Genomic DNA, 25,382 nt, shown 5'->3' on the forward strand with positions numbered 1-25,382 from the left:
CAAAGTTGCGCACTCAAAAATCCCCAACGAGTTTTCACTGTTTTTTTCTACTATGCGCTATGATCACAGGCTAGCTGGTACTGTAGCCAAGGTTTTTTACCTCCATGGGGTCACCATACGTGAAAGATGTAAAGAGTGGCTACCACTTAATGCAACAGCCAACACACTGATGGAAGGGCTTGATATTGACAGTTGCTGAATACGGGTGGATTCCAGTCATGGAGGGTTCTTCCACCTCCCTCTAACTTGGCACGGCTCTTAGTGCATGTGTGTGAATTGGATGCTTGTTTCAATGACTGGTTTACACATAAAGGGAGATTTTCCTGAAATAACTGCCATGTGGCCGAGTCAATTGATGCTTCCATTGTACGTCTTTGTGCAGACATTTTGGCTTCATGACATTCACACGACGCAAACACTAATGCCACTTGCTAATGTGCTGGTGCTGGAGACCCAAGGTTTCTTTCTGCAGAGGAGAAAAGGATTCAACACAGAACTGAACTTTTCTCCTGCTTTAAATATCCTCTCTGACCATGGCGCATCAATGCTGTCTATGAATAACCGCTGTCCTGACACAAATTCCGTGTAAATATCTTCAAAGGAATTTAAACAGTGGCTTGTAAGTGTCACCACTGGGTGGCACAATGACTGAAAAAAGTTATAACCATATGAATGTGTGCCGACATAGACCTGCCATAAATCCAGGAAGTTTGAGTCTGATTGGACAGTGCATTGCTGAGTTGCACTGAACTTCATGTTTTTCCAAAAATATGCAAATTTGAGGGCTCACCATGGCCACACCTTTCAATTAATGAGAAAGTCCTGAAAAACTTTTTGTCATCCATGTCTCATCTACCTCTGTGCCAAAGTACAAGGTGATTGGATCAAATCCCTCAGAGGAGTTAATCCTGGACAGGGTAAAAACACCCAATTTTTTGCTAATTCATTCAGAATGGTGGATTTCCTGAGATAAAGTGTAGGCCCAAGAGGCTTTTTTGTAGATCTCTCGAAGTCGTACCTGCACACAAAATTTCATGAGTCAAGGAAGGGGGCTTTAACTTTGAGAACTGTTAGGTGGCACTATTTTTGCAATTCTGAATTTCATGTTGGAGACCCAAAAAATATGAAAATTTTCGCAAGATCGGATGTGCCTGCCAAGTTTCTTGCGTATTTGAATATGTTAAGTGCCTCAAAAGTCCATGTGATGATGGAAAATAACACGTCTCTCCTTGCACCACTCTGTGCTCGGGCCCTAATAATGACAAACCAAACCAATTTCAATAGGGCCTTAACTAAACACGTCCTTCACAAGATCTCTGTTTGCTTTTGACAGCAATAATGACGACATCTATGAAGTCTTTGAGGTGAAAGTCACCAGTTAGTCCCCCCTCTCTCAAAGCTTTGTGGAGATATCAGGTTGATGAGAATGGGCCTGACAGAAGTGTGGAGTGACTGATGGACAAGCAGAAAACAATATGCTTGACCACTGCCAGCACAGAGGATTATTACATGAACAAAATGCTGACAACTTAAATAAAGTACAAAATGATGTTGTGTTCTTGGGCTGTGACAAATCTTTATTGATCTCTTTATAAATGGGTTTACTGTGTGTTGAAAGAAACTTATGGATGTGAGGATGAAAGACTAAAGATCTCTCCAGGACTGATGGAGTTATGACTCAAAGGTCATGTGACGTAATAGCTTTAATTAAAAAAGAAAACTCAGGAAGGACTGTGTAAAAATGGATATGGTGTTGCATTTTCAGTGATTCTTTTAATTTATTATTATTATTAAGTTTCACTAGTTCAGCAACTGAAAGTGAAAGTTGTGCTCTGCTAACAACATTTTCACTCTCGTTTCAGTTTCTCTCGCTGGTCTGACAGTGGAGTCAAGTTCTGTGGGAGTCTGTTCTGTGCAGCAGCAACAACAGAGAGAGAACTGCAGAGTGGAGAGAACACACTGGAGCTATTATCATCAGTGTGCAGACATCAAACATTCCCCTTTAATCCCAATGTGGCTTCTTATCAGTCTTGGCAGATTCAGTGTGATTTCTTCCTGGATCTGTGCTCTCATATAAAGAACTATGAGACCAAAACAGGCTTGAGCGTCCTTCCGCCACTGCAGTCCCTTTTTACATCAGATCTGACTGTGTGGTCTGTAGACCTCTCAGAGAGAAAGACCTCCATCCTCCTGGAAACACTGAAACTCCAAACAGAGAAAATTCACGTGGAGCTGAGAGGATGGTCAGATGAAGAGAGTGAAGTGAGGAACTTCCTTCATTGTCTGCCTTATATCTCAAAGCTCAGGTAAGTTATTTTAATTTGACATCAGTTTTACAGGGTTCTACTATTGTTGTCTGGGTACACAAGAGATCACTTTGGAGTGGATTTCCCCCTCTGTGATGAGGGGTCATGGTCTTTTGATATTTCTGAATCCAGATCAGGTTTCCTCAGTTTTGATAAAGCCAGTGAGAGTGAGCGGACCAGGAAGCCTGACTAAAAGGATGTTGTGTACTTTTACAGCTCACCAACATGACAGCTAACAGAAACACCTCTGTGTTTCTGTTAGCTGTCATGTTTATTTTCTCTTGCCCTGGGCCAAGTGGAATATTGAAGAAGAAGACTAGCTTGTTGGATTATAGCAACAACATTAGTGCCATTATAATGTGTAATGAAAGACAGCCAGCTGATGGCATTGATCATCCTCCATATTTGTTTATCCTCTGGATATATTTGTTGATCATGTCAGATTGTGTGAGATCTCATGTCTGTGGAATAACCAGTGTGAAATGGTCACTAGGACTGGCAGGTGTGTGGTCTCACAGTCCAGCTGAATCATGTGGAGTGAGCATTCAGAGGATTTTAATGTTAAATCAAATCTGTTTCTGGTTTCCTGTGGTTTAAAGATTAAGTGTGTTTTTCATGTAATCAGATCATATTAATGTCACCTCTATTTAATGTCTCCAGTGAAGCTTTTTAATCCCCACACTCCAGTGTATTTGTTCCTTAAATCCCCATAGTTCTTTTCAATCAGACACACCTTACCAAGCTCCAACAGAGTCCCTGCTGAGAGAATTAGAGACTAATACCTGAAAATGTTGAAGCACATTACAGAGTGAATGATGGATGATATAGAAGAGAGGAGATTAACAAGGAAATGTAAAGGTTTGCAGAACAATTTGACACAGCTTGAAGAAAATTACATTTTTGACATTTGTGTTGTGGGTAAGTAAAGGTCCGATAACTTGAAGTTGTCAGTTTATCCTTGAGTCAGAGTGGACATTTGTGCAAAGTGTGAAAACATCCCTAACAGCATCCCTGGGCCGGATATTTCCTTGATGTTAACTATGTGGACTCATGATGGCGGCCACACACTCCCAGTGTTGGTTTGAAGTGTTGGCTGTGAGCATCCTAAAGAGTTGATGCAACACAGGTTGAAAATGCAGTATGCTGACATGTTGTAGGGGTGGTGTAGAGACAGAGGGAATGTGAGAATGAACACAGCAGCAGGAACAACAGTGACAATGTTTGAAAGACCAGTGATAAGCCAAGTCCACAATATCAACATCTTTCAGATGTGTTATTGTCACTGAACAGAGACAAACATGTCTGTTGACCAGAAGCCTGTACTATGAAGCTGGATTTTCTCTTATCGAGATAACTTCCGGATTAACCCTGAATTTTCTGTACAACGAAGCTGGCACACTTCTTACTGTGATAAATCACCACGGTAACTTAAAGGGATACTTCAACATTTTGGCAAATTCACCCATTGCCATAATTCATATAGTCTTAGTAATCGGTCCGTTACCTTAAGTTGTTGGTGCAAGTTGTTTCTAGAATGATGCTGCCGAGTTTGGAGCTGCTGTGCCAACTCAATGTAAGCAGACGGTATTCCGGCTTTCACTCATCAAACTCATCAGATACACAATCCAACAACTCCAAAACACTCTAGTGGACAAGTAGTGACGTGTACATTCACCACACTACAACAACTAAAGGTAACGAACCTATTACTAAGACTATAGGAATTATGGCAATGGGCAAATTTGCCAAAATGTTGAAGTATCCCTTTAAGCTGAACGGCTAACCTGCTCCGGAGCAGGTTATGTTCTGGATACTAGATCAGCGAGTATAAAAGCACCACCTCCTGACCAATCAGTTCTCTTGGAAAATGGCCTGCCTGTTCTTAGAAGATCCTGGTTGGTGCGCGGAAGAGCGCTTAGGAGAGAAAGAATATTTAGGGATAGATGCAATCCTTTCGATTAACCAGATGACATCCTCCACGAAAGGTATAGATCAGTGACACTCAACCTGTGGTTCTGGAGCCACATGTGGCTCTTTTGTGATGATGTGTGGATCTCTTATGTCTTAATTTCAAATATTATCACCCCCCCTCCCAAAAACCATAAAATGAGAAACTTTGACTTCAGAAATTATCCATTGCAAGTCAAATTAATCTGTTTGTTTCCCACAATTATACAATATATTATACAATTTGCTTTAATTATCAACCAATTTCCCCCCTTTTTGTCACTTGTAATCTATTTTTACTGCTTTAAGCCCACTTTGGACACTTGTTTTTGCCACTTTCATCCTGTTGTTGCCAATTTTTCACCAGTTTTTGCCTATTTCATCCTGCTTTTTGCAAATGCTTGCACTTTTTGGCGTTTTTTTTCATCCACTTTTCACTCATTTAAGCTGCATTTTGCCATTAAATAACATTTAGTCCCCCATTTTTGCCTCTTTTTGCCCATTTTAACCCACCTTTTTACTGATTTTTGCAACCTTTAACTTATTTGAATTCCCACTTTTCACCACTTAGATTGTAGCTCTTGCAAATGCATTTTTGTAGTAATTCTGTGAAAAAAAAACTTTCACAGCCTCAACATTCAGGTAGTTCACATAACACAGAAACATTTGCAGTGCACTAACATTTCACATTCAGTTAGTTCATTATCAATATGTTTTGTTCCAATTTCCATAATTTGTATCATAATCATTTTAAATCATAAACAGTCCACATATACAAAGAGGCCCACACAACACTGTTGTCACAGTTGAGCTTTATTCAAGTCTTTTCAAGTGCACATTGACTAATGTGAACCCCAAATACCTCTGTAGATGACATGTGACCATCAAATGATGGCCACCAGCCTTGTGACTAAGTGGCCAGGGTCCATTCATGACTTCCAGATCTTCAGGGAGTCTGCACTGTCGCAGAAACTTGAGCAGGGTATGACAACTGTACATTTAATATTTTAATCATGTTCATAAACTGTATTTTGTGGTATTAATCAAGGTGAGGAATCAATTTTACAACACAAAATTGGCCGAAGAAGCTCTGCCCCACACACCTGTGCCATAATAAAGTCAAACTGAGTGATCAGAGTGCTGTCCGTTTATATTGTCCAATGAATTAATATTGTATAATCTGACGAACTTACACATTAACAGAGTCGGCAATTTTCTGCCAGCATTCCTTCCTGGCTTTTGCTGATGCGACAGTGTTGCCTCTGGTCTGGATGATTGATTTAAATCCCTCGTATGTTTGAAGACTGATTGTCTGTTCCTCCATTGAAAAATACACTGCTCTGCAGGCTTTCTCCATGTTTGCGATTGGTCAGACTCTGCAAACACCACCCCTTTTATGTGAGCATGCACAGATCCAGATTGGAAAACCCTGGCTGCAGTTAGCGAGTTGATAACCAGCTTTATCGTACAGCTGATCTGGATTGCGAATGTGTTGATAAATCAATCCAGCTAACGGAGAGATATCCCAGACTTGTTAAGCCAGCTTTGTAGTGCAGGCCTCTGGTTGAGACAGATGAAGTCTGTTTTAGAAGTGAACATCAAAATTTTTCCTCTCCTCTACAGCTTTACTAAATGATGCTTAGTTCTGATCTCATTAGGATTAATATTGGCTCTTCATCAATAAACAAGAGGACAGTCAAGACCTGCCATCTTGACAAAGTATCTTGAGGAGACAATAGTTTTAAACTTGGATTATACAGATAAAGATTTGTTAACGTTAAAACCTGTTAAACTGATGGAAATCAGATCGGTGTGTTGGTTCAACCCATAGACTGTCGAAAAAATTGGACAAACCCTGTGTGACGTCAGTCGTCTGCTTACAATAGGAGGGCTAAAACGGTTCTTGAAGCCCATTCGTGGAGGCTTCCATATTGAAATCGCGGTTTTAACCGAACTTTGGATCAACCTAACGGCTCGCCCACTAAGCGCGACTTCCTGTCAGCCAGCTAGCTAGCATTCTGGTTGACAGAAATGGAGCCTCTGCCTGCCGAGCTATCTGTCAATCAAATGAGACATGCCAATCAGCTTTCATCCTAAATGTAATCCAAACGATCGTGGTACAAAAAAATTCACACCCTGTACAGTGGGAGCACAATAAGACACTAGCTAATGAGGCATGTTTGGTGTTTTGAACCAGGCTGTAAACCAGTTTATTTTGTGTCAAATCTGGCTGTTTAACATTTGTGCATACAGGACTTCCAGTGTTCCTGCAGCCAGCCTCCAGTGGACACTCGCAGTATAGCAATTTTTGGCACTTCCGCATTGGCTTCATTTTTAAGGACTGGAGGTTGCTGCTTGGTTCAACCAGTTGTCATGTAAAGTGCCGAGTATGTCTGTGGCTGTGGTTGTACTAGTTTAGTTTTTCATCAATCACATATCTGATGAGTTTATTTTAAGAGGATAATTCAAACTAAACAGACATCATTCACAAGGACTCTGTCTGCTTTTGACAGCAATAATGACGACATCTATGAAGTCATTGAGGTGAAAATCACCAGTTAACTCTGCCACCCATGAAAGCAAAACACTGGGGCCTTAAAGTCTGTGGACAAAAGACAATGTTGGAGAAATGGAGCTCAGACCAAGTGTTCTGACAGGTCATGAGTCTCCTGATCTGATCTGATTGTATTATTGATTATTGATGTTTATTGTGTTAGTTTTGAGCTCAGAGTTATCATATTGACTGTCAGCATGTTCTGTAGTTTCTATCCTCCACATCAGTCAGTTGTAAACAGCTTGACCTGTTGGGTGAACCCTTTACTGCATGTAGAGGTGTTGCTAATATTCAGGTATATTTACAGGAATGCTCCTGACACAGCTAGACACAAAGGTAGGGAGAAACAGCAGCTATATATCTCCAGACTTCATCAGTTTATCCTAGAGTCAGGGGGACATTTGTGCAAAGTTTGAAGATCCCCCCTCTCTCAAAGCTTTGTGGAGATATCAGGTTGATGAGAATGGTCCTGACAGAAGTGTGGAGTGACTGATGGACAAGCAGAAAACAAAATGCTTGACCACTGCCAGCACAGAGGATTATTACATGAACAAAATGCTGACAACTGAAATAAAGTACACAATGATATTAATGTTGTGTTCTTGGGCTGTGATAAATCTATATTGATCTCTTTATAAGTGAGTTTACTGTCTGTTAAAAGAAACTCAGGGATGTGAGAATGAAAGACTAAAGATCTCAGGACTCATGGAGTTCTTACTCAAAGGTCATGTGACTTTTGATTCCTTTATTTAAACAGAGAAGACTCAGAGAGGACTGTGTAAAAATGGAAATGGTGTTGCATTTTCAGTGATTCTTTAATTTATTCGGTTGAAGCTTCAAAGTTCAGCAGCTGAAAACTCAAAGTTGTTCACTGCTCACAAAATTCTGACTCTCGTTTCAGTTTCTCTGGCCGGTCTGACAGTGAAGTCAAGTTCTGTGGGAGTCTGTTCTGTGCAGCAGCAACAACAGAGAGAGAACTGCAGAGTGGAGAGAACACACTGGAGCTGTTATCATCAGTGTGCAGACATCAAACATTCCCCTTCACTGAGTTTTATTATTCTAAACATAAGTACACTCAGTGTGAGTTCTTTCTGGATGTGTACTCTCATATACAGAACTATGAGTCCAAAATAGGCTTGAGTGTCCTTCAGCCACTGCAGTCCTTGTTTACATCAGATCAGACTGTGTGGTCTGTAGACCTCTCAAAGAGAAAGACCTCCATCCTCCTGGAAGCACTGAAACTCCAAACAGAGAAAATTCATGTGGAGCTGAGAGGATGGTCAGATGAAGAGAGTGAAGTGAGGAACTTCCTTCATTGTCTGCCTTATATCTCAAAGCTCAGGTAAGTTATTTTAATGTGACATCAGTTTTACAGGGCTCTACTGGATCTCCCCAGGATTCATTGAGTTCTGACTCAAATGTCATGTGACTTTTATAGCTTTATTCAAACGAAGAAAACTCATAAAGGACTGTGTATATATGGATATGGTGTTGCATTTTCGGTGATTCTCAAATATTCTTATTAATTAAGTAAAAGTTTCAAAAGTTCAGCAACTGAAACCTGAAAATCATTCTCTGCTCACAAAATTCTGTCTCTCATTTCAGTTTCTCTGGCTGGTCTGACAATGGAGGCAAGTTCTGTGGGAGTCTGTTCTGTGCAGCAGCAACAACAGAGAGAGAACTGCAGAGTGGAGAGAACACACTGGAGCTGTTATCATCAGTGTGCAGACATCAAACAATACCTTTCATTGAGTGTCATCATTCCAAATATAAGAACACTCAGTGTGATTTCTTTCTGGATTTGTACTCTCATGTAAAGAACTATGAGACCAAAACAGGGTTCAGTGTCCTTCAGCCACTGCAGTCCTTTTTTACATCAGTTCTGACTGTTTGGTCTGTAGACCTCTCAAAGAGAAAGACCTCCATCCTCCTGGAAGCGCTGAAACTCCAAACAGAGAAAATTCATGTGGAGCTGAGAGGATGGTCAGATGAAGAGAGTGAAGTGAGGAACTTCCTACATTGTCTGCCTTATATCTCAAAGCTCAGGTAAGTTATTTTAATTTGACATCAGTTTTACAGGGTTCTACTATTGTTGTCTGGGTACACAAGAGATCACGTTGACTGGATTTCCCCCTCTGTGATGAGGGGTCATGGTGTTCTGATATTTCTGAATCCAGATCAGGTTTCCTCAGTTTTGATAAAGCCAGTGAGAGTGAGCGGACCAGAAGCATATACAACGAAACTGGATTAACACGCCTGGGATATCTCTCCACTAGCTGGATTGATTTATCAACACATTCGCAATCCAGATCAGCTGTACGATGAAGCTGGTTATCAACTCGCTAACTGCACCCAGGGTTTTCCAATCTGGATCAGTGCACGCTAACATAAAAGGGGTGGTGTTTGCAGCATCTGACCAATCGCAAACATGGAGAAAGCCTGCAGATTAGCGTATTTCTCAATGGATGATCAGACAATCATTCTTCAAAAATATGAGGAATTTAAAGCACTCATCCAGGCCAGAAGCAACACTGTTGCCGCAGTGAAAGCCAGGAAGGAATGCTGGCAGAAAATTGCCGACTCTGTTAATGCGTAAATTCGTCAGATTATACAGTATTAATTCATTGGACAAAATAAACGGACAGCACTCTGATCACTCAGTTTGCCTTTATTATGGCACAGATGTTTTGGGCAGAGCTTCCTCAGCCAATTTTGTGTTGTAATATTAATTCGTCACCGTGACAGCACAAATAGTTGTGTGTTCCATTAATCCATGTTTCAAATCAAATCAAAATCAAATCATATCTATTTATATAGCACATTTAAAAACAGCATGAGCTGACCAAAGTTCTTCATATAGAGAGGCAAGATACAAATAACAATATCTACACAACAGCAAAGAACAATAGACAATAAACACAAAGAGTGAAGAGATGTTAATACCGGGAGTGTTTGTTTAACAGAAACGGGATATGAGGGAGCGGTCTAATTTGAGTCAAAGGCCAAGGAAATGCCAAGGATCTAATGTGAGGGGGCAGTTGGTTCCATAGATGAGGGCCTGCAGCTGAAAAAGGCCGGTCACCTCTGAGTTTTCTCAGAGTCTGAGGGATGACCAGGAGAGACTGGTCAGAGGAACGGAGTGAATGTGTTGGAGCGTAGGGGGTTAAAAGGTCAGATGAATAGGAAGGAGCTGAGCCATGGAGTGATTTAGAAACAAGCAGTAAAATTTTAAAATAGATTCTAAAATGGACAGGGAGCCAGTGGAGGGAAGAGAGTATGGGGGAGATGTGTTTGCGTTTTTTAGTACCTGTTAAAAATTTGGCAGCAGCGTTCTGGACATACTGTAGACGTTGTAAAAGGGATTGGCTCACTCCTAAGTACAGTGAGTTGCAGTGATCTAATCTTGATGAAATAAAAGCGTGAATCACCGAGTTTATTTGTTTTTCAAAGGTGAAAGAAGAATCAAAAATCACGCCCAGGTTTTTGGCAGAGGGTTTGACACAGGCTGACAGAGGGTCAAGGTGATTTTGAATTTGGGTGGTGAGGGCAGGGGGGCCAAAGAGAAGTATTTCTGTTTTTGTTGATTAAGTTTTAAGAAATTTTGTGCCATCCAATCACTGATTTCCTGGAAACAGTTGAGTAGTGGTTGTAGGGACTGAGGGCTGTGAGGTTTGAGGGAGATATATTTGTATATCATCAACAAAGGAATGAGAGGTTGTGTTTAATTATAATGCTACTGAGTGGCAACATGTAAATGGAAAATAAAAGAGGAGCTAAAACTGAGCCTTGAGAGATGCCACAGGTAAGGGGGGCCATGGAGGAAGAGTTATTTTTTCAAGGTCACATTAAAACCTCTGTTTTTTAGGTAAGATTCCTGCAGTTACACCATGTATGATCATTATTATTAACCCCATTATTTCAGATGCAACCCTAGTGCAGCAAAAAGGACTTGGGAACAAGGGAAGGTCAAATATTGAAACATACTTCAAAGCAGCAAGTAACAAGGCTTTATCCCTCCCCACTGCCTCTGTCGTATGGATGAAATCACCAGAATTTATCATCTATCTCTAAATATTCTTTCTCTCCTTAGCGCTCTTCTCACGATTTGTGCACCAATGTCTACAGCAGTGGTTCTCAATCTTTTTCCAGTTGTTTACCCCCCTGTAAAGTCTTTTTTCAGCCAAGTACCCCCTAAAAAGCGCAAAGCTTTTTGGCCAAAAAGAAAGACATTAAACAGTGCTGTGACAGCTGTCTGATTTATCAAACTTTGTAACTGATAAACAATCATAAATTCAAATATTTTTTTAAACATTTTAAATGTTAAAAATGCTTGACTAAATTCATGGCACATTTTCTCATCACTAAATGTGGGAATTCAAATTAATGTATTGAAACCAGTGAGTGGAAAGGCATAAAACCATTTAAACCCAGAAGTGTGCAAAACTCTGCTCAGCTGCAGCGTTCTCTCTGGAATAATTTGGAAATAAAAACATAGAGCTAGAGAGAACTAAAAACCTGTAAAAATTAACAAATTATAAAAAAACAGCTTGGTGCCCCTTTTTGGGATCATAATAAAGATCTCTTCTCAAACTGAAATCATGAACTTAGCTATAGACCAGCATTTCTTCACAAAAATAAATCATGAATCTTTTTATGAATGGAGAGGTTATGAATACAGTGATTGACAGGCATGTGCCATAATGGGTCAAACCATTCTGCCATGGGGGAGACTCAGGGGGTTTTAGGGTCATTAAATTTAATTAATTTACAAAATATAAACTCCACTTCATAAACTTAAGGTCCTTACACTCCAGATGCAAATTTTTCGTGCAAATTATTCACACAAAATATTTACATTAAGAACCTGTAGCGAGTCAATGCAAGCTTCCACACCTGCAACATCATTTCTCAGCACCACATTGCTGTGGGTATTTTTTCAAAGTTTTGCTCCGATGAGCGCACATGGTGGTGGTGCTGATTTTTAAGGCAGACAGAGGAACAAAAACATCCTCCTCTCTAACACCACCTGATGTTGTCCTCTCCTCATATCTGTCTGTAGTCAGTGCTTGTGTTTTTGCCTCATGTAGCCTGGTAGAGAGGGAGACAGGCAGCAGGCAGCACCACATGTCCATGTTACCACAAATGTGCTACACACACAGCTGGAGCTGTTTCTAAACTAACGGGACTTTATTCCAGTGAAATATTTACCAACATAGTCTCCTCTGACCTCAGACATACTACTTATAAATGCTACGGCTCAACCAGCTGACTGAAATGTCTCCTCTGACCAGTCTGGAACAAAAACAGGTGAGCCAGTCTGTGTGCTGTGGGTGAGTTAACTCCTCTCACCGCGAATCTCAGCTGCGCCCTCCATTATTACTCTTATTGATGATATTTGACATAGAATGAATGAAAAGTCAGTCCCTCCTCTTACAAACTTGGCTGGCACAGTGAGTAAAACAGTGAAACTAAACAGCACTGACCTCCTGGCTGTGCGTAAAAGTGCCGCGTTACGCACGGAGTGAAGGACAGGGAGGGAGAAACCTTTTATCTTCTGCTCCAATAAATATCACTGTTTATCACAGGACAGAGAAAACATACTGCAGACGTTCGCAGCACGAATGTGATTTTAGAATGTACGTAATATACTCGCAAAATCGTCTCGCTTCTGACATGCAAAGAAAGGCGCTATTTTCTAAAATAGCTGGAATATATTTTAAAATCTCAAGTACCCCCTGGAGTGCCTTCACGTACCCCCAGGGGTACGCGTACCCCCATATGAGAACCACTGCCCTAGACCAACCTATAACACCAAAAGAATTTTACAGTGCTCTTTATAAAATACTGAATCATAAGGCTCCTGGTCCAGATGGCTTCCCTGCTGATTTCTACAAACACTTCTAGTCAACCATTTCCCCATTGTTGTTAAGAATGATACAAGAACTCACAACCACATTCAATATACCATCTAGTATGAACACAGCTTTGATTACGCTTCTCCTTAAACCAGACAAAGATCCCAGCCTACATTCTAGTTACCGTCCACTTTCTCTCATCAATACTGACATAAAAATAACAAGTAAATCATTAGCAGTTAGAATAGAAAAAGTTACACCATTTCTCATACATACCGATCAATCAGGCTTCATTAAATGAAGACAGTCATCTCACAGTACCTGTAAATTATTCAATCTCACACAGTTCTCAAGTTATCAAAAAATTAGCACTACCATACTCTCACTAGATGCAAAAAAGGCATTTGACAGAGTCAACTGGAATTTTCTTTTTGCAACTCTACATAAGTTTGGCTTTGGGGAGTCATTCGTTAATTGGATAAGGGCACTATACACCTCACCAACAGCCACTGGCATTACTAACGGGTTAATTTCACAAAATTTCCCACTGCACAATGGTACCAGGCAAAGATGTCCTCTCTCTGTCACTCTTTGCGTTATCTGTAGAACCACTAGCCACTGCAATATGTCAGAACAATCATATCAAAGGGATTAAAACTTCATCTACAGAACATAAAATGATTCTCGAATAAAACTATCAACATTGCAGAAACCCAAGTCACTAGTGGGCCTAGAAGCACCAAATTTTGAGTTGTACTATTTATCAAACCAGTTATAATATTTAAAGAAATGGCTTAACCCCACAGAATCAGAATCCCATTGCTTAGAAACAGAACAGACTCTCTGCAATAACATCCTTCTATCAGACCTTCTATTCATCAGTAAATCAATTATTATATTATTATACCTGCTTTCAAAATATTACAATATCCTCAGCTCTGACAGCTTGGTGGGGAACCCTCCAAATTACTAACTCCACAGTCGCAGCATCAACTCGTTCACCGATTTGGAATAACCCAGACATCACCATCAACAATAAAACACTAAACTTTACTACCTGGAAGAACAAAGGACTCACTCATCTTCATCATATCATCCAAAACTCCCAGTTTTTCAGTTTTTAGTACCTCATCCAACAGTTTGGCATCCAAGACAATCAGTATCTCCAGTACATCCAGTTAAAACCCACCATACATAATCCACCAAACATAAAAATATTCTCAACAGTTATCCAAATTCCAACCAATTAGAATGTTTCTTCCAAATAACTGAAGATTACTTTCTAGAATATACAACTTCCTCAGTACCTCAGACATGTCATATTCTCTCCCCTCCTCTAAATGGGAACAAGACTTATCCATCTGCACTAATCTCAATTTGTGGTTGCAAAGCTTTAAAAATATCTTTATAAATTTGAAAAACACCAATTTACAACTTATTCAGTACAACGTCATTCATAGAATACACTACACTGGGGAGAAATTACACAAGATGGGGTTCACTGATTCTGACAAATGTACACACTGTTCTCAGAACAGAACAGACACCTACATTCACGCTCTCTGGGATTGCACTCCAGTTAAGGAATTTTGGGTCAAAATCACAGAGCACTTATCGCTTTTACTGGGCTGCCATATCCCTTTATCCCCTCAACTTTGCATCCTAGGTGACACCTCCACACTCCAACTTATCAGACATTCTCCTCGAATACTCCATGCAGCCCTAGCTGTCGCCAAGAAAACAATCCTCCTAAACTGGAGATCAAAAAAACATCTCTGTGTCAAACAATGGAAAAATCTTCTAATAGAACATAAATCCATAGAGAAAATGATCACCCACAAACCAACCAACTTCAAAAATACCTGGTCTTCATTCATCAACAAACTAACCTCTTTTGTTGCCTGACCATCCACTTCCATAGAATACTCACCTAGCACATCCTAACAACACTCTCATTTAATAAATACAATCACTTGGACATACAAAATACACTTTCATAAATCCCTCTACACCCAACCACTTGCCTCCTCTTTTGCTAAAATACCTTACCTATTAATATTTGGATTCTTATTTCTCCACCCTCACAAATTTCCTTCATACGCATTCTTTTTTTTTTTTTTTTTTTAAAGGGGAGCGCCTCATGTAATTTATATCTTTACTATATAACTATTATATCATTTATTTTCATGCAATTTATATTATAGTGTTGTTATACTATTATATCTATTACTATCTATACTATTATTATATCATTGATATTATTATTGAATTATGTGTATTATATTTATATAATTTTTATTTTATTTTATTTTTATTTTATTTTATTTTTCATTCTTACTGGTCTATCACTGAAATAATATTTCATGATGTAATAATTACCTCTTGAGGGTGTTGAAGTGGCTGTGAATGATAACAGTAATATATTCTAAACAATTACATTGCTACAAACTATTGTTATTATAATTATATTATCATCATCAGTATTGCTATTATCATTATTGAACCCCATTTAAACAATTACTTGTACAAAAATACTATATCTTAATATGAACTTTTGATTACTACTACAGTAAATATATTACTATTTTCATTTATGTTATTTCTACATAAAACATAGCAACACAAAGCCACACCAGTATTATAAATCACTTTCTTCCACCTTTCTGTTTCATGTACAGTGCTTAACAGATTTATCAGACCAACACCCAAAGTAAGGTTTATGCCACAGCTGCCCTAAATGAACGGCATTGGTTATTACCAAAATCATTTTTATGTTTCTGCAATGGTTAATACACCAACATGTAGAAGCTCTTTAACCCAAATGATATTTTTAATGCTAAAATATAATTATTATTGTTATCCATGAATTTTCAAATTTACTGATTTACAAAAAAAATGAAAAAAAGAGTAAAGCTCATTATTATTATTTCTTGATTAATATGTCAAATTATAGTTATTTACCTGCATTCCTGAAGAGAAAAATGAGTTTTAGTGGTTGAATGTTATGCTTGATTAATTTCTGACTTGTCAGAGAAGCCCAGTGAGCCGGCTCAAATTTGGGTATAAAAAGGTGAATTCAGTTTGAAATTCCTCATTCCTTTTCAAAATGGTAAAACATGGAGAGCTCACTGAAAATGAAAGAGTCTGCATTAAAGCACTTCATGATGCTGGATGGTCTCTGAGACAAATATGACAGGTGGTCTAAAAAATTTGTTAAGCACTGTATGTTTTTTTTTCTTCTCCGTATTTTTAATCTTTTTTTTGTTCTGTTATTATTTTTTTTTTTTTTTTTGGGGGGGGTTTAATATGCTCAGTCCTTTCCCTCTCTCTCGGTCTGGGAGTTGCTCAACTGAAGGCAAGTTGACTTAAAGAATGAAGCCATTGGCTGGCTCCCTCCACAGGGTCAGGGGGCGACTGAGTAAGGGTCACCTAAACCTCACATCTCATACGTCTACAAAGACTATAGGAGGTGAGGAGGCTCTCAAAATTGAGAAGAGGAGGAGGGACGGGGTGACAAGAGCGAGAAAAAAAGGGGAAACTAAAGAAAGGACATGAAATGTTTAATTATTACAGTAATAACAGAATACAAATGCAAGGTATTATTATTATTATTATTCTTATTATTACTAATAATCGTTTTTAATTATTATTATCTTTTGAATCATTATTTTTACTATGTGTTTTTCCCCTTTTGTTGCCCCATTGATCTTTCTTTTTTTCCCTTTTCTTTTATTCTTTCTCTATCATTTACTAATTGGAAACGCTTTTTATTTCTATCTATTCCGCATGAACCATTCCTTTACTTACATACATGTTATATCCATATATATTGCCTTTCATTTTTTTCTTTTTTTTACAATGTCTCTCTTTGTTTCTTGTCTTTAATGTATTCGTACAACTCAATTCCAGCTTAAGCTGACACCCCATACCTTCACCATTCTTTCATGATCCCCCTCAACAAATGACTGCCCCCCCCCCCACACACACACACACACACACACACATCCACACCCTCACATGTTATACACAAGCATCTACACACACAGGAACATAGCCCTTCAAACCCTTCAATCGTCGTGAGCTCCCTGTCTTGTATCCACCGTTTGTATTGTTTGAATTGCAAATATGTTGTCGCTAGCTTGTCATGTTCTTTCTTGCATCACTTAATTAGATAAAGGAAATGTCGTAGGGGCAGTGTTCTTGGATTTAAAAAAGGCCTTTGACACCGTTAACCACAGTGTCTTACTTAGCAAACTAAATCAATTCAAAATGTCATCTGCAGCTCTGAAGTGGTTCAAATCATATCTGGGGGGGAGACAGCAATGTGTCAGGGTCAATGGGGTGAAGTCACAAATGAAAGCAAACAGCATGGGAGTACCACAAGGGTCTGTTCTTGGTCCATTGTTGTTCACAATGTATATCAATGACCTACCAAGCTGCTGTCCAGATGTCAACTGCCAGATGTATGCTGATGATACCGTCATCCATGTGTCCACTAAAACACCCAGACTGGCAGGTGAGCATCTGACGCGGGCTTTATTGCACATCTCTGAATGGCTTGAGTTATCCCATCTAACTCTTAATGTAAAAAAAACTGTATCCATGTGCTTCTCCATGCGTAATAGGCCTGCACATGATGAGTTTGAGGTCAGGATTAAGAACAAAATCATTGATGAAGTGAATGAAGTCAAGTACCTTGGCATCATCCTGGACAAGAACTTAAAGTTTGAAAGTCAGGTTAAGTACATCTGCAAGAAGGTAGAACCAAATCTTAACTGCTTTCGTTTTATCAGAAGGAACCTGTCACATCAAGCTGTAAAACTGTACATGCATGCAGTGATTTTTTCTCATCTATCATATTGCATTACATCATGGTCACAAGCTTCTCCAACCACATTAAAACCCATAATCTCAATATACAAGCAGGCAATAAAAGTCATGGACCGGAAATCAATGAGATGGCATCACTGCCACATTTTAAGAAAACACAATCTTCTCACTTTTGAAAATTTTATGAATTTTAGTACTCTTAAATTGTTTTTTAAATGTCTAAACAATCATGTGTCACTACTGTTTTCTGAACTGGCAACCAGGCGTCAGAGCTCTCAAAGAGCGGCCACACGATCCTCCACCAGTGGTGATTGTCTTGTCCCAAGATACAAAACTTCATTCTGTCAGTCTGCTCTTTCTGTAAAAGGGGCAAAACTTTGGAACTCACTACCTATTAATCTAAAGTTGGAGACCAATAGTAATGCTTTTAACAAAGGACTCAAACAATGGCTAAAATCAAAACAACAGTGCTCACATGAATAACTTTGACTGGATGATTGCTTGATCATGTTGCCTTTGCTTTATAGCTTATGTATATATTTAATCTGGGAAAACTGCTTCTTTTTTATTGTTGTGACATTATTTTACACTGCACTTTTTTCTTCCTTTTCTTCTCTTATTACTTTTATCATTTTATCATCTCAAAAGCCTCCTGTGGACAAGTGTTGCGAATTAGCACCTGTGCTAAAACACTCAAACAATGCAGATGGTTTGTCCAATGTAATTGTGATGTCCACATCAAATAAACAATAAATAAATAAATAAATAATTTAAAAAAAAAGGTCTGTGGACAAAAGACAATGTTGGAGAAATGGAGCTCAGACCAAGTGTTCTGACAGGTCATGAGTCTCCTGATCTGATCTGATTGTATTATTGATTATTGATGTTTATTGTGTTAGTTTTGAGCTCAGAGTTATCATATTCACTGTCAGCATGTTCTGTAGTTTCTATCCTCCACATCAGTCAGTTGTGAACTGCTTGACCTGTTGGGTGAACCCTTTACTGCATGTAGAGGTGTTGCTAATATTCAGGTATATTTACAGGAATGCTCCTGACACAGCTAGACACAAAGTTAGGGAGAAACAGCAGCTATATATCTCCAGACTTCATCAGTTTATCCTAGAGTCAGGGGGACATTTGTGCAAAGTTTGAAGATCCCCCTCTCTCAAAGCTTTGTGGAGATATCAGGTTGATGAGAATGGGCCTGACAGAAGTGTGGAGTGACTGATGGACAAGCAGAAAACAAAATGCTTGACCACTGCCAGCACAGAGGATTATTACATGAACAAAATGTTGACAACTGAAATAAATATTGTATTCTTGGGGTGGGATAAATCTATATTGATCTCTTTATAAATGGGGTTACTGTGTGTTGAAAGAAAGACATTGATGTAAGGATGAAAGACTAAAGATCTCCTCAGGACTCATGGAGTTATGACGCCAAATTCATGTGACTTTTGGTAGCTTTCTTTAAAAAAGAAAACCCAGAAAGGACTGTGTAAAAATGGATATGGTGTTGCATTTTCGGTGATTCTTTAATTTATTATTATTATTAAGTTTCACTAGTTCAGCAACTGAAAGTGAAAGTTTTGCTCTGCTAACAACATTTCACTCTTGTTTCAGTTTCTGTGGCTTGTCTGACAGTGGAGTCAAGTTCTGTGGGAGTCTGTTCTGTGCAGCAGCAACAACAGAGAGAGAACTGCAGAGTGGAGAGAACACACTGGAGCTGTTATCATCAGTGTGCAGACATCAAACATTCCCCTTCACTGAAGAAAACTCTAAATACAAGTACTCTCAGTGTGATTTCTTTCTGGATCTGTGCTCTCATATAAAGAACTATGAGACCAAAATAGGCTTGAGTGTCCTTCAGCCACTGCAGTCCTTTTTTACATCAGATCAGACTGTGTGGTCTGTAGACCTCTCAAAGAGAAAGACCTCCATCCTCCTGGGAGTGCTGAAACTCCAAACAGAGAAAATTCATGTGGAGCTGAGAGGATGGTCAGATGAAGAGAGTGAAGTGAGGAACTTCCTTCATTGTCTGCCTTATATCTCAAAGCTCAGGTAAGTTATTTTAATTTGACATCAGTTTTACAGGGTTCTACTATTGTTGTCTGGGTACACAAGAGATCACTTTGGATTTCCTCTGTGATGAGGGTCATGGTCTTTTGATATTTCTGAATCCAGATCAGGTTTCCTCAGTTTTGATAAAGCCAGTGAGAGTGAGCGGACCAGGAAGCCTGACTAAAAGGATGTTGTGTACTTTTACAGCTCACCAACATGACAGCTAACAGAAACACCTCTGTGTTTCTGTTAGCTGTCATGTTTATTTTCTCTTGCCCTGGGCCAAGTGGAATATTGAAGAAGAAGACTAGCTAGTTGGATTCTAGCAACAACATTAGTGCCATTATAATGTGTAATGAAAGACAGCCAGCTGATGGCATTGATCATCCTCCATATTTGTTTATCCTCTGGAGATATTTGTTGATCATGTCAGATTGTGTGAGATCTCATGTCTGTGGAATAACCAGTGTGAAATGGTCACTAGGACTGGCAGGTGTGTGGTCTCACAATCCAGCTGAATCATGTGGAGTGAGCATTCAGAGGATTTGAATGTTCAAATCAAATCTGTCTCTGGTCTCCTGTGGTTTCAAGATGTAATCAGATCATATTAATGTCACCTCTATTTAATGTCTCCAATGAAGCCTTTTAATCACCACACTCCAGTGTATTTGTTCCTTAAATCCCCATAGTTCTTTTCTATCAAACACACCTTACCAAGCTCCAACAGAGTCCCTGCTGAGAGAATTAGAGACTAAAACCTGAAAATGTTGAAGCACATTACAGAGTGAATGATGGATGACATAGCAGAGAGGAGATTAACAAGGAAATATAAAAATGTAAACCACCCATGAAGAACAACTGATTTGACACAGCTGGAAGAAAATCAAAACTTGACATTTGTGTTGTGGGTAAGTAAAGGTCTGACAACTTATTTTAAACCCAGAGGGTTTTTAACAAGCAGGGATGGACTGGGATTAAAAAACAGCCCTGGACTTTGACCTAGCCCGGCCCACAATAATTGGTGCACGGAAACTCATCAACGCCTGGCACACAATGCTGAAGTTGTTTAGATCAATTAAAGATGATTTCATTCTTTGATTCATTCTCATTTCATCTTCCCCCTATTTGATACGTAATGATGGAATGGATTTTTTTAAAAAACTGGTTTTATGTATCCAATTGATTATAACAGCATATTATATCATCTATTCCATGCAATCTTACAATTACTTTATTAATAATCCTAATTAATTCATGCTGTAATCAATCTTACTCCACAAATAATAATACCACATTTTAATGAAAATACACCACTACAAATGAAACTGCTGTATTCAAAGTCTTCAAAGATTGTAAGTATTATCAGAAAACTGGAATGTTACCAAAACTTAAAAAGTAAAAGTACAACAGTCCCTAACAGTTTTGTACTATTTTTTTTAAATTTCTTAATATTACTGCTGCATATGTCATTTTACAGATAAAATGTTTAAAGTGGAGCTGTTTTAACTACTGTAATCATTATTTCTTTTCATTTTATTTCATTTCAGTTTTTGCATTGTACTGTGCTGCACAAACTGGGTACAGATAAAAATGTAGCAACCTGAGTAACATTTGCTAACATCAGCTCTAGCAAGTAACTCTCTTTCTCCCTTTCTCATGTTCCATACTTGCCCTGTATCTGTCTGAGGAACTTCCACCAGCTCATCTCTCTGTCCCTCATCATCACAGTTGGCTGTACCATGCTGAGGCTGCACAGCTGTATGGCTCTCACGAGTCCTCGCCTCAACACTCACTTCTTAGATGCTGCTAATATCAACATGAACTTGTGTTGCTGCTGCTGCTGGCTGTGCTGCTGAACATTTCAGTTAATTTGCGACATTTAGCGGCTTCACTCTCTAAATGTCGCATTTTTTTTCCTTTGCCGTCTCAGCCTCACCCTTTTCTTTGCGTTTTATTTAACCTCCATTATCCCTATTGTTGCCACTTCCACAACCAACGATCCACTTCCACTCCTCAATTATCGTCTTTGCTGCCACTATTAATAAGTAATACGTTTATTACCTCCGCCAAGGAGGTTATGTGATCGGGTCCATTTGTTCGTTTGTTAGCAACATAACTCAAAAAGTTGTGGACAGATTTTGATGAAATTTTCAGGAAATGTCAGAAATGGTAACAGGAAGAACTGTTTAGATTTAGGGAGTGATCCGGGTCACCGTCTGAATCCAGGAATTTTTTGAAGTATTCTGTACTATTGGGACATAGGGCTTATGGCAGAGCTGAGTTTTGTTGTTATGCTTTAAGACTTACATAGTCATGTGATGTATACAGGAAGTGAAGTGTTTTATTGTGAAATGCTGCCGAAGTCAATAAACGAGTGACGGCGGCAGAGCAGCACGGTTGTTTTACCGTGATCCTGTGTAGCCATATGCCAACTCAACGCGTAGAACACTGTCATGTCGTTACTCGTGAAGTGGTTATGAAAGAAGTAAGGTTTAGAGACATAAGAGTAAGCAAGGAGTCTAAAGATAGCCACTAGAGGGAGATTTATCAAAGCCTCCAAATATCCATCAGTTCATGACTGAATCAGTCTGTTTCAAAATGGTTGAGTGGTTTCTCTTGTCTTGACCGGAACTACCAACTGGCAGCTGTCTGCCTCTGAGGAGTAAAACATAGCAGACAGTGAAAGTACAGTGTTGGGTGGAGATGAGGGGCAGGGCTGGTTTCTGATCATGACCTTGTATCTTCAAAATGTGGTCAGTTTATCCTTGAGTCAGAGTGGACATTTGTGCAAAGTGTGAAAACATCCCTAACAGCATCCCTGGGCCGGATATTCCCTTGATGTTAACTGTGTGGACTCATGATGGCGGCCACACACTCCCAGTGTTGGTTTGAAGCGTTGGCTGTGAGCATCCTAAAGAGTTGATGCAACACAGGTTGAAAATGCAGTATGCTGACATGTTGTAGGGGTGGTGTAGAGACAGAGGGGATGTGAGAATGAACACAGCAGCAGGAACAACAGTGACAACGTTTGAAAGACCACCGATAAGCCAAGTCCATAATATCAACATCTTTCTGATGTGTTATTGTCACTGAACAGAGACACACGTCTGTTGACCTGGTTGAGACAGATGAAGTCTGTTTTCAAAGTGAACATCAAAGTTTTTCCTCTCCTCTACAGCTTTACTAAATGATGCTTAGTTCTGATCTCATTAGGATTAATATTGGCTCTTCATTAATAATGTAAACAAGAGGATGGTCAAGACCTGCCATCTTGACAAAGTGTCTTGAGGAGACAATAGTTTTAAATTTGGATTATAAAGATAAAGATTTGTTAACATTCAAACCTGTTAAACTGACGGAAATCAGATCGGTGTGTTGGTTCAATAAATTGTCAAGTAAAGTGCTGACTTTCAGCCGAGTGTGTCTGTGGCTGTGGTTGTACTAGTGCAGTATTTCATCAATCACATATCTGATGAGTTTATTTTGAGAGTATAATTCAAACTAAACAGATGTCATGCACAAGGACTGCCTGCCGTAAGCAATAATGACGACATCTATGAAGTTACTGAGGTGAAAGTCAGCAGTTAACTCTGCCACCAATGAAAGCAAAACACTGGGGCCTTAAAGTCTGTGGACAAAAGACAATGTTGGAGAAATGGAGCTCAGACCAAGTGTTCCGACAGGTCATGAGTCTCCTGATCTGATCTGATTGTATTATTGATTATTGATGTTTATTGTGTTCGTTTTGAGCTCAGAGTTATCATATTCACTGTCAGCATGTTCTGTAGTTTCTATCCTACACATCAGTCAGCTGTAAACAGCTTGACCTGTTGGGTGAACCCTTTACTGCATGTACAGGTGTTGCTAATATTCAGGTATATTTACAGGAATGCTCCTGACACAGCTAGACACAAAGGTAGGGAGAAACAGCAGCTATATATCTCCAGCCTTCATCAGTTTATCCTAGAGTCAGGGGGACATTTGTGCAAAGTTTGAAGATCCCCCCTCTCTCAAAGCTTTGTGGAGATATCAGGTTGATGAGAATGGGCCTGACAGAAGTGTGGAGTGACTGATGGACAAGCAGAAAACAAAATGCTTGACCACTGCCAGCACAGAGGATTATTACATGAACAAAATGTTGACAACTGAAATAAAGTGCACAATGTTATTAATGTTATGTTCTTGGGGTGTGATAAATGCATATTGATCTCTATATAAACGGGTTTACTGTGTGTTGAAAGAAAGACATGGATGTGAGGATGAAAGACTAAAGATCTCCTCAGGACTCATGGAGTTATGACGCCAAATTCATGTGACTTTTGGTAGCTTTCTTTAAAAAAAAAGAAAACCCAGAAAGAACTGTGTGAAAACATGGAAAAATGCGTTGTATTTTCCATGACGTATTTAAGTCACACAAGTTCAACAACTGAAAACTGACAGTCCTGCACTGCTAATAATTTCTGTCTCTTGTTTCAGTTTCCCTGGCTGGTCTGACAGTGAAGTCAAGTTCTGTGGGAGTCTGTTCTGTGCAGCAGCAACAACAGAGAGAGAACTGCAGAGTGGAGAGAACACACTGGAGCTGTTATCATCAGTGTGCAGACATCAAACATTCCCCTTCACTGAAGAAAACTCTAAATACAAGTCCTCTCAGTGTGATGTCTTTCTGGATCTGTACTCTCATATAAAGAACTATGAGACCAAAATAGGCTTGAGTGTCCTTCAGCCACTGCAGTCCTTTTTTACATCAGATCAGACTGTGTGGTCTGTAGACCTCTCAGAGAGAAAGACCTCCATCCTCCTGGGAGTGCTGAAACTCCAAACAGAGAAAATTCATGTGGAGCTGAGAGGATGGTCAGATGAAGAGAGTGAAGTGAGGAACTTCCTTCATTGTCTGCCTTATATCTCAAAGCTCAGGTAAGTTATTTTAATTTGACATCAGTTTTACAGGGTTCTACTATTGTTGTCTGGGTACACAAGAGATCACTTTGGAGTGGATTTCCCCCTCTGTGATGAGGGGTCATGGTCTTTTGATATTTCTGAATCCAGATCAGGTTTCCTCAGTTTTGATAAAGCCAGTGAGAGTGAGCGGACCAGGAAGCCTGACTAAAAGGATGTTGTGTACTTTTACAGATCACCAACATGACAGCTAACAGAAACACCTCTGTGTTTCTGTTAGCTGTCATGTTTATTTTCTCTTGCCCTGGGCCAAGTGGAATATTGAAGAAGAAGACTAGCTAGTTGGATTCTAGCAACAACATTAGTGCCATTATAATGTGTAATGAAAGACAGCCAGCTGATGGCATTGATCATCCTCCATATTTGTTTATCCTCTGGAGATATTTGTTGATCATGTCAGATTGTGTGAGATCTCATGTCTGTGGAATAACCAGTGTGAAATGGTCACTAGGACTGGCAGGTGTGTGGTCTCACAATCCAGCTGAATCATGTGGAGTGAGCATTCAGAGGATTTGAGTGTTCAAATCAAATCTGTCTCTGGTCTCCTGTGGTTTCAAAATGAAGTGAATGTTTTCATGTAATCAGATCATATTAATGTCACCTCTATTTAATGTCTCCAATGAAGCTTTTTAATCCCCACACTCCAGTGTATTTGTTCCTTAAATCCCCATAGTTCTTTTCAATCAAACACACCTTACCAAGCTCCAACAGAGTCCCTGCTGAGAGAATTAGAGACTCAAACCTCAAAGTGTTGAAGCGCATTACAGAGTGAATGATGGATGATATAGCAGAGAGGAGATTAACCCCTGAATTCCTGAAAACATAAATAACAGCCAGAAAATTCAAATTTTTTTTAAAAAATGAGACGTTCAT

The 25,382-nt window shown here is 39.3% G+C and overlaps 1 protein-coding gene across 3 annotated transcripts in view; it reads left to right on the plus strand.

The window, feature by feature from the left end:
• LOC121519615 overlaps positions 1-25,382 on the plus strand; it is a 125,809-nt gene that overhangs the window by 37,134 nt on the left and 63,293 nt on the right. For 2 of the 3 annotated variants that reach the window (XM_041802391.1, XM_041802392.1), the window contains 5 exons: positions 1,863-2,306; positions 7,709-8,149; positions 8,413-8,853; positions 19,116-19,553; positions 24,030-24,467. In XM_041802391.1, coding sequence (XP_041658325.1) covers positions 1,863-2,306; positions 7,709-8,149; positions 8,413-8,853; positions 19,116-19,553; positions 24,030-24,467 — 2,202 coding nt within the window. The remainder of the gene's footprint in view (positions 1-1,862; positions 2,307-7,708; positions 8,150-8,412; positions 8,854-19,115; positions 19,554-24,029; positions 24,468-25,382) is intronic. The other variant, XM_041802393.1, reaches the window with a different exon arrangement.

The sequence above is a fragment of the Cheilinus undulatus genome, linkage group 13 (assembly GCF_018320785.1).
Source record: "Cheilinus undulatus linkage group 13, ASM1832078v1, whole genome shotgun sequence".
NCBI classification, from domain to species: Eukaryota; Metazoa; Chordata; class Actinopteri; order Labriformes; family Labridae; genus Cheilinus; species Cheilinus undulatus.